Source organism: Sturnus vulgaris, chromosome 13, assembly GCF_052056855.1.
Source record: "Sturnus vulgaris isolate bStuVul1 chromosome 13, bStuVul1.hap1, whole genome shotgun sequence".
NCBI classification, from domain to species: domain Eukaryota; kingdom Metazoa; phylum Chordata; class Aves; order Passeriformes; family Sturnidae; genus Sturnus; species Sturnus vulgaris.
Genome location: NC_142255.1, coordinates 12,271,180 through 12,280,863, shown reverse-complemented (window position 1 = coordinate 12,280,863; position 9,684 = coordinate 12,271,180). Strand labels below are relative to the sequence as shown.

General features: G+C 43.9%; 1 protein-coding gene across 1 annotated transcript; it reads right to left on the bottom strand.

Annotated features, from left to right (window-relative positions):
* On the bottom strand, nucleotides 1-9,288 carry MESD (mesoderm development LRP chaperone). The gene is made up of 3 exons (XM_014889733.2): nucleotides 8,956-9,288; nucleotides 3,936-4,168; nucleotides 1-3,247 (listed from the first exon to the last, which is right to left on the bottom strand). Exons 1-3 carry the CDS (start codon nucleotides 9,118-9,120, stop codon nucleotides 2,983-2,985), a joined length of 663 nt encoding a protein of 220 aa, XP_014745219.2. The 5' UTR covers nucleotides 9,121-9,288; the 3' UTR covers nucleotides 1-2,982.
* Nucleotides 9,289-9,684: the final 396 nt, after the last annotated feature.

The following is a 9,684-nucleotide window of genomic DNA, read 5'->3' as shown; positions in this document are numbered from 1 at the left end:
TATTTTTTCCAGTATTTTATTACATAAAAAGTTGATTGTCCATTGGAAATTTTTCACAAAGTGCAACATCCTGTGTAGCATCACTGAAAATTTAAAAGTAGCTCAGGAAAGTTAGTTATAGCACTAGAACAGAGAAACCACTATGCTGGGAGGAGAAAGGCAGCAGATGTTCTGCTGTCATGAAAACAGATGACTTTCCACGTACCTCTGTATAAAACCGAAAAAAAAAAGGGAATAGTAAGAGCTATCACTACCAACCTATTGGTTGAAATTAGTTTTAAAGGAAGTATCTGAATGTCCTGTATGTGGAACCAAAAAAATCCGTTATTGAAAGCCTGATAAGCCTCCAAGGGAGACTCCATCTTCAGAGGTACTCATAGAACATTCCTGGTCTTATGTGGCTTTTGGAGAATATTTATTTTGATATATATATTCATGTGTGTGATAGGGTTTGGGATTCTCAAATCACCACCAAACATAACACTGTCCCAGGAGAAGTGCAACTGTCTCAAAGACTACCAGTTTTAAAAGGCAATTCAAGTTTGTCTTGAGTAATGAATGGTGACAGCAGAGAAAGATTGGCTGAGGTAAAGCAGCTCCTGCCAGACTGCCATATTACACTTACTGGCATATTTCAGTATTTGTTTACTGTAAAGCATGGAAAAAGGAGAAATGGAAGAGTAAAAGAAACTTATTTTGTGAAGGCAGCATTTTGTGTTTTACATCAGAAAGCAACTGCCAAGTCAACACACAGATTAAAAACCTAAAGAAAAAAACCAACCAAGAAAACCCCAAACACTTTGAAATTTGATTAAGCTATGTGGCACAAGACATACCTGCATTTGGCATGGGCAACTGACTTGGAAACAACCAACCAGCCAACCAAAAAAAAGTCAATTGGCTGGTTCAATTTCAACAAAGCTCCTTTTAACTGCAAAGGGAAAGACCCAATCTACTGTAAATGTAGATTTATGAAAGACTGAAGTATCTGTACTCATAAGCTGGGCTATAGCTATAGTGTAGCAATTGTTTCTCTAACAATCTCAAACCCAACCAGATCAAAAAGGAACTATTAGGAGGAATACAAAACTGCACTTCCATGTCTTTCTGATAAAAATCTGAATTGTCACCTTTATACCGTAACTTCGAAAAGCAAAAACTCATTTATATTTCATTTTTATAGTTTCATGTGACCTCTGTTCTTCCCTTGAGATGAGAAGCAATATTGTTTACAAATTGTTTACAAAGGGTGGTGCTAACCTAGAATATGTGACCAAATGATAAATTAGTTATGCACAAGAATTGGACTGCACATCTCAACTGTCCAAGTATCTACTGAGACTCGTCTCAACTCCACTGCACATCTGCATTAGAACAGAATATAAAAAGTAACAGTTAATCCTGAAGAAACAAATTTTAATTTTCCACTCAAACAGGTACAGGCCTGTTTAATGAAGTGTAGCCGCAAAGGTTTCTTTAATCTAAAGTCATACAAATATAATTAAAATTAAATGAAATGAATCAACTGGAACCTTCATCAACATTATTTAGTCCTTACATACAGAAAATAAAGATGAGTTAGTCTGCCTCTTGAATACATAACCAAATACCGATCTATTTAAAAGGTTTTACTACTCTTCAAGACAGTACGTTTAGTGACATCTTTTATTTTAGAACAAGGACTCAGTCACAGTTTCATACTTTTGATACCGAAGTAGTCCACAAGATTAACCATTATGGTTCAATTAGGACCTTTTATCCAAAACACTTGGATTTTAGCACCTTAAAGAAAAATTAACACCATACCAGGATTGAAGACAGTTGATACTGTGCTCATCCTCTGCAAAATGAGTGGACCACACTACTCGGTGCCTTTAGTCCCTAACTGGTAGTAAGGCAGAAGGGAAACAATTATAAGCTGAGTAATAAAAAAATCTCCCCAATTATACAAAGTATTGGCTTCCGTATGTCCAGCTTCATAGTATTCGAATCAAATGGTCATTTACAATCACCCCATCAGTCAGAAATCTGTACCAAGAAAAAACCCCACCAAAATCTAACCAGATCAGCATCAGTAAGTGAGACATCTAACTCAAAATTTAACTTTGTGCTGTAACTAGCGCTTTTTCAAATATTTAAACAAACCATTAAGTCAGTAAACCAAATTAACTTCAGAGTTAAAGCTTTTTCTTCCAGCTCACTGCATGAATAATAGGGCACACAGAACAGCTGCTTCCACAGGCACAGTCCTTTAGCAGCAGGAGCAACCTGAATGCCCTGGATTCGTCTTCACTTTTCAGCCTGACATGGGAACTGCAGGTGCTGCAATTCCCTCACTTCTGAAGGGCACAGTGTCCCTCCTGTACAGATCTGGAGTGCATTAGCAGAGTTCCTACCTCGTGTCCATCACACTCCTAAGCACTGCCACAGATTTCCTGGGACACAATGGATTGAGTTTATTTTAAAGATACAGGCAGTCTAACCAAACATGTCCTAAACCCTAAAATTACAGGCATCTTTGGCCACTATTCTTTGCAAATTCGGACAGTTTTGTGCCAACTGTGTCTATCAAACCATTTTCCAAGTGAATCTTTTCACACTGCACTTGGCTCTCTGACTGTGAATTCATGATTTGCACACCCAAGATGGACACAGCTACTACAGATGAACATCAGTGTATTCTGAAACCATAATTCTTTTCCGTTTAAATTAAATTTGTGATGTTAGACACACAGATTCGTATGCTAGTTTTAAACAACAAAAGCATAAAAAATTTACAAACTAAAGCAGTCAATTGCTGACATGAAGCATTACCTTTCCTGTAACTAAACAAATGGCCAACAGCAATGAGTAAACTGGTGAATTTCAACATAAATTTAAGCTTCAGTAGTCTCTGCTTCCTTCCTCCCCAAAGGCCAGGACTCCTCAGCAGATTCCCTTCAAGGAGCAGCAGAGCAGGACTCAGTCTGGGCACCGTGGCTGTCATAGCTCCTCTCTCTGCTTGGTTGCTCGGTTGTCCTCTTTGACGCCGTTAGATTTCTTCTCTGCGTCTTTTTTCTTCTTTGCTTTTTCAGGTTTTGTTTTGTTTTTCACTTTCTCACTTCCATCTGCTCCTTTGCCAGGATAAACCTGACCTTCCAGAGTAACATCTGCACACCTTTCCTGATTTATCAGAAAGTCTTTGATCTCCCAGGCGTAGCCACCATCCCGCAGCATGAAAATGGCCCGATTGGAGCCAACAATAAACCTAGAGGAAAAAAATATATTTTTTTCAGTTAAATCTGTGCTTCTCAAACATTTCAGCATTTGCTCAGAGAGCCTCCAGGACTGAGGCACATGTCTAAGAGCAAGAAGCTGGTCTAGTTGTTGCCTGGGGATGGGGACAAGAGAAGAATCTTCTAGGACACTTGAGAATAAAACGTATGAAGTATATCAATAAATAACCAAGGAAGTAAGAATAAGGAAATAAATTTAGAACTAACTTGGCACTATGCAAAATCCACTAATGAGCACTGAATTTGCTTTATATACTTAGTGCAACCCTTCTCAGCCACAATACAAGAGCACAACATTCTTCTTTTTCAAAATGATGCTGTCTCAGAGAGAAAAAGAGTTACATTTTTAGCAGAGGAACAAAAAGTCTTTTGTGGTGACAAGTCTTCAGAGTCTGATGTTTTCCATCAAGCACATACAACTGATAAACGGCTGAACCATAGTGAGATAAAAAGAATCTCGGCTACACACACACACATAGTGCGTAAGCATTGAAGAGGTTTCTGCACACAAGAAGTTTTGTCACAACAGACAAAGAAACAGAAATAGTAATGGATAACAGAGGTGGAGAACAGCAAAAGATGAACAGTTAAAAAGGTTTTCAGGAAGAAAGAAAGGGTTCTGCAAAGGCAACAACTTTATTCTTGTGCACAACAGCTCACCTCTGCACGTCGTAGTTTGCGTTGAAGAGGCTGCCCTGCCACAGGCTGGTGATTTCTTCTGTCTCCTTTTCTGTGGGATCTCCCGACACTGTGACAAACATCATCAAAGTCTTCCCCTTCTTTGTCAGCTTCAGGATGCTTTCAGGTTTGCCTGGATCTATTTTTGAAAAATCTATTGGTGCTGGAGGCCTCTTGTGTTCAGGGAGATCTCCCTCTTCAATGTCATCATCTTTCTGTTTTGAAAAGGACAAGGAAGCTTTAAACTCAACTGTTCCACAAACATATTTTCGGTAATTTTTTTTTCTAATTTCTCTTTAGATAATAACTCTGCTTTGATAAAGTATTTTTTAGCTGAATGATGGAGATTGTGAAACCAAAAGAAATAGTGACTGTTGTTTCAAGATACTTCACCAAGAGTGCTCTTTCCATTTATAACTCTCCCCTGAAAATGATGCACATTTTCATATTGACAGGTGGAATCTCATTTTATCATATGCTGAGAAATACTTCAGCCTTAAGGCTAATTCAATACAGTTCCACCTACAAAACTCATAAAACAGTTTCCTTTTTTGTCACAGTTTCACAAATATTTATTATGCATGCGAGATGAAATGGGAAAGTTGCAATAAAAAGCCTCATACACACATGTATGAAAAAACATTCAACTGATATTGCTTTCAGAGGTCAAAACTCACTTCTGGAAATCATGTGATTGCTTGAGAATTAAATTTAAGGATTTGTGTCTTTAAACAAACCCACTAGAATTCAGATTTTCTGTGTGCTTTTGCCACAGAAAGACTTTGATTAAAGGTTTCATGACTTTCTCAATGCACAGATGCACAGCCTGACAACATAATCACCCAGAGTAAATTACTCTCACAAAAAAGAAAAAAATTGACCTCTTAATGCCTCTGCTGAGGCTGACAGCCATTTAAATATTTGGAAAGGTACAATCAGACTGCTGCCCCTTAAAACAGCTCACAACTGTGAGCTGAATATGGTGACAATTTACATTAAGCCAAAACCTGATTTCTATAACAGTATTTGTATCATAGAATTAAAAAGTAAAAAAACAGAACAAAAACGCCCAGAAGTCTTATACTGGCATCCACCCAAGCACCACTAAATGAGCAGGAATTAAGGCAGATATTTTAGATGTTGTCGTGACTTCAGAATGCGTTGCTCCATTGGCAACATGAACGGTAGCAGCAGATAGAGACAGAGACATTCTCCTGCAGGGGCCTCAAAGGTCAGGAGCCAAGCTTGATTTCCAGATCTCCGAATGCATCACCCTCACGTCTCTGCACCCTCACGTCTCTGCACATGCTTATACACAAACCCAGCAGCATCCTCCTACACACCCATGGAGCATCCCACGCTCCTCAAAGGCTAAGGTTTCATACAAGTGACCCATGTTCTTTCCCCAGCTCATTTCTGCACTTTCTTGTCTTTCTGACAAGAGTTTAAAGTTTAGGGACCGCAGAACAGAAGCTGTAGGAGCTTTAGATTTTATCCTTCCTTTCCTTACTAATTATGTCTTTGTTACAATTTCGCAAGTCTGAAACACACTTTCCAGGAGCTCACACACCTTGAAATTTCTGGAATGAGTGACCTGAGAGGCAAGGAGAGCACAAGGAAAGTCCCTGCTGTCACTAAGTGGGAACATGACTTATCTTATAGAAAGCTGGAAAATGGCCAAACTGGTAAAGCACAGTGAAAATACGAAATCTCATGTGATTGACTGAAAAACATTCTCCACAATTAAAAGCAAATTGAAGCTTAAGTCTGGTTTGACTAGAGCAAAACCAAGTTATTTCAGTTTGGAAAGAAAATGACAGAAAGAAACATTTCTAAATACTCTGTATGAAATATAGAAACCGACTTTGGATTTAGTGACATGAGCTACTAACATGTATTACCTGTTTTTTTTCCTCAGCTATTCAACTGAATACTCCTGAAATTGTATTCTTACAGTTTGAATGGGAGTATTATCAGAAGATGCCAAGAGCTCCCTTAGATGGCATTTATTTTCTTATTTTCTGTACAAAATGTCATACGGCTCTGCTTAAAGCTATCTAAAAGGTAAAAAAGTAAAGGAAAAGTGTAAGTTTTTGCTTTGAAAAGTTTAGCAGACTGTCCTGGATTAGGGCAAATCTGGGAGGAAACTTCCAAAGGGGTCCCTCTAGAAAGCAGATTCAAATGGCCCTTCCTCCAGCTGGTTTGGGAAAAGATTTCCCTGGAGGATATTGGAAAAAACCTGTTTATTTAACAGGCAAAGTATTCACAAGCATAAGGAATGGATAATATTAACAATAAAACCTCTCGCTGTTCTGAAGAGATGGCAAATTCAGAGAGTCCTTGTTGTGGGCTGTAGCTCCTTGCTCAGTCTCTATGAATCCCTCCTGCTGGAAAATTCCACGTCCCAGCCCTGGTGGGCCACAGGTGTGAGTTCCAGGTGTTTTCTGGGTTTTCAGCCCAGAGCAGGTTTGCACAGTTCCAAGAAAAAGAAAAGCCACAGTCTGGGGAACTTCTCTGCCTCAGCTAGCTAAAAACTAACAAAAAAGCAAAGGAGAGTAGAACTCTCCCGCTGTCCGTGCTGCAAACACAGTCCGGGAGCAGGACAGCTGAAGCTCTTATCTCTGTGTTTGAAAACAGCCACCTCAGACATTCCACCGCTTCTCCTTCTCCCCCACTTTACTCCCAGATCTAGTTTTAAAGGTTATTTCTGAGCTAAACAGACAAATGGGGATACAATTCACGCCAGGACACAGACTCACTCACTTATACAGCAACATGAGGTTCCAGAGAGAAAGCATTACATAGACACAGGAAAAACTGCATATTCCTTCACTTGGTCCTCCTCTCAGCTCCCATTCTCATAAATGCCCTGCATTTTGATTTTTAAAAACATTAGTTACATATGCCACTTAACTGCTTTGCCTATTCAATGATCAGAGTCAAGTGTGAGAAACCCTGAGCTTGTAACAGTAATGAACTATTAAAAGCATCTGACATTTCAGTAATTAAGATTCTCAGTTCTGAGTCCAGCTCCCCAGGACTCCAGGCTTCAGGAGAATCCCCTTCCATCAGGAAAATCCCCTGGTGGCTTCCTCCAACCTCTAGCTGTGCAACAGAACTGCTGAAGCAGCTCTGCCTCTGCCCTGCTGCCTATCCTTGTTTTCCACCAGATCACTCTCCTGGATCACCAGGCAATCATGCACATGGTGCAAGGGGCAGCACGAGATCTGCACAGAGAGATCTTGAGATTTTCCTGCTGGGAAAGCTGCTGGAGTCACAGCCTGAGGCTTGTGGCCAAACCCAAGCATGTCATAACCACCATCCTCCGATGGTTTTAGACCAATTGCCAGGGAAATAAAAAATATCTGGAGTAATTTAATTCAGTTGAAAGAACTGACATTTGATTCTGTAGAGATCTATGCCCTGTGGCCCTCATTCCCAAGCATAGTTCCTGCTCTTTCCCAACACCACAGTGGCCCTTTTATTTCTCATCCCACTCCATCAAGTGCACTCAAGCCCCTTCTTCTCCTCCAGCCACCACCCTCTCAAGCCTTTCATGCTCCCTGTGTGTCCTGACTCCCACCAGGCAAAATGCCCTGCAGCTGACATCCCAGGAGACCAAACCACCCCCAATTGCTGAGCCCTGCCTCAGGCCCTGCTCTGCTCTGTGTGCCTCTCCTCAGGGACACCCCTAGCCCCAGCAGGGACTCCCCAGCTGCTCTGACACATCTGCATTTGTGCACCACACCGTGACCTGGATCAGAGACCTGCTCCAGCTGAAAAGGAAAAACCCTCAACAGCCTCCTGACCTGCCCACTAGGGCTGGAGCAGAATATACAGTCAAGAGTTACGCCAGCATTAACTTCAGCCTCCCTTTCAGCCAGTTCATTCAGAAGAGATGCTCATCTTTTAAGATTTTTTTCCTACAAGGCCAAATTTGGTTCAAAATGGGCAATATTAAACCTTGATTCTTTTAGCTGGGCCTGCTGGGCCCTTAGCTGATAGCACTAACAGAAAAGTGACTCTTGAGCCTTTTACTAATTTTATTTCAAATGTTAACTACATATTCTAAGAACCTCCCTTCCTAAAGGGATATATGCAGTAACAATCCATGGGATGAACAAGTCCATAACCTGCCAACCAGGACCAAGGCAGGCATCCATACTTCCTGTTACTTCATCTGTAATTCACATATAAAACACACTTCTCCACCTTAACTTACAGCTGCAACTGGTGTTACACAAAACAGGAGTCTTCTATTATTTCCTTCAGGGTTTTTTGCAAAATGTCCCAGGGAAAAACCTCACGGGAAAGACTAAATGACAATGAGGAGTGCTCTGGCTTTTATCAGAAGATGATGGACCATAACACAGTGAAAAGAACCTAACAGTGGCATGACAAGCACATGGAGAAGGGAGTGATGGGAAACCGCCAAGGAAAGTTAAGGCAGCGGGCTGATAAGGATGAAGGCGACGAGAGAGAGCTGGAATTAGAAGTTGTTACTATGAGGAAAGATAGGAAAGACACACCAAACCAAAACAACGACGTATCTACCATGTAAACGTGAAATTATTATTCCTCCTGGTATCCACCCCTCGGTCACATAACGTGTATCGCTCAATACTTCGAAAAAACCAGACTTTTCAGCCAGACGAGGCTGCTGGCAGGCACCAGGGTGCTGGGGCTCTGGGAAGGCGGCACTGGGCCAGCGGAGCAGGGCAGGCTGCGGGCCACTCGCCGCAACTCTGAAAACCCCACACACGGAGCCAGAGCCTCGGAGGAAGGAACACGGCACCGGCCACCCTCCACCAGGCTGGGGGATGCCCCCCGCCCGGTCCGACCCGGCCCGGGGATCTCCCGTCTTGCTGGGGCCGGGCAGAGCGGCCGCTGCCCCGCGGAGCTGCCCCGGCCCGGCCCGGCCCGGCCCCGCCGCCCCCCGGCAGCCGCGGCGCTCCCTCCGCGTGGTGCGGGCAGACGCCGCCGGCCCCGCCGCCTCCCGCACCTCCCACTGCTCCAGCAGCCGGGCCATGTCCGCGTCGTTGTAGTCCCGAATGTCCTTCTTCTTGGGCGGCCCCTCCCGCCGCTTCCCCTCGGAGCCGCCGGTCGCGGCCGCCGCGCTCACACACAGCGCCAGGGCCAGCAGCGCCCAGCCCGCGGCCGCCGCCATCTTCTACCGCTGAGGGGAAGGCGGCCCGGGCGCCTCATGGGCGGGGGCAGCGCGGCCGGGCCGGGAGGAGGAGCTGGAGGGACACGGGGATGGATGGGGCCGGGAGGAGGAGCTGGAAGGACAGAGGGATGGATGGGGCCGGGAGGAGGAGCTGGAGGGACACGGGGATGGATGGGGCCGGGAGGAGGAGCTGGAAGGACAGAGGGATGGATGGGGCCGGGAGGAGGAGCTGGAGGGACACGGGGATGGATGGGGCCGGGAGGAGGAGCTGGAAGGACAGAGGGATGGATGGGGCAGAGAGGAGGAGCTGGACGGGCGGATCGGGCCGGGCCAGGCCGGGTCCTCTCCCGGTGCCGGTGTCCCCGTTCCAGCCCTCAGTGCAGCCCTGGCCCGGGCAGGGACAGAACGCTTGACACTGAGAGGTTAAAACGAGTAAATAAATGATGGGCCCAGCGCCTGGGATCTAAACTATGTGGTTGCTTCTTTTTGTTTTTTTGTAAAAACAGGATGAAAAGTATCCAGGTTTGCTGATCTGTGTGTGGGAACTGTGCCCATTGGATGGGT

What these genes read in the sequence shown, in the direction of transcription:
- MESD (XM_014889733.2), bottom strand. Translation starts at nt 9,120, where the DNA reads ATGGCGGCGGCCGCGGGCTGGGCGCTGCTGGCCCTGGCGCTGTGTGTG. An exon ending in GGCTGCTGGAGCAGTGGGAG is followed by an intron (nt 4,169 to 8,955) that starts GTGCGGGAGGCG and finishes TTTTCAAAACAG; the next exon opens with AAAGATGATGACATTGAAGA. An exon ending in GCAAACTACGACGTGCAGAG is followed by an intron (nt 3,248 to 3,935) that starts GTGAGCTGTTGT and finishes TTTTTCCTCTAG; the next exon opens with GTTTATTGTTGGCTCCAATC.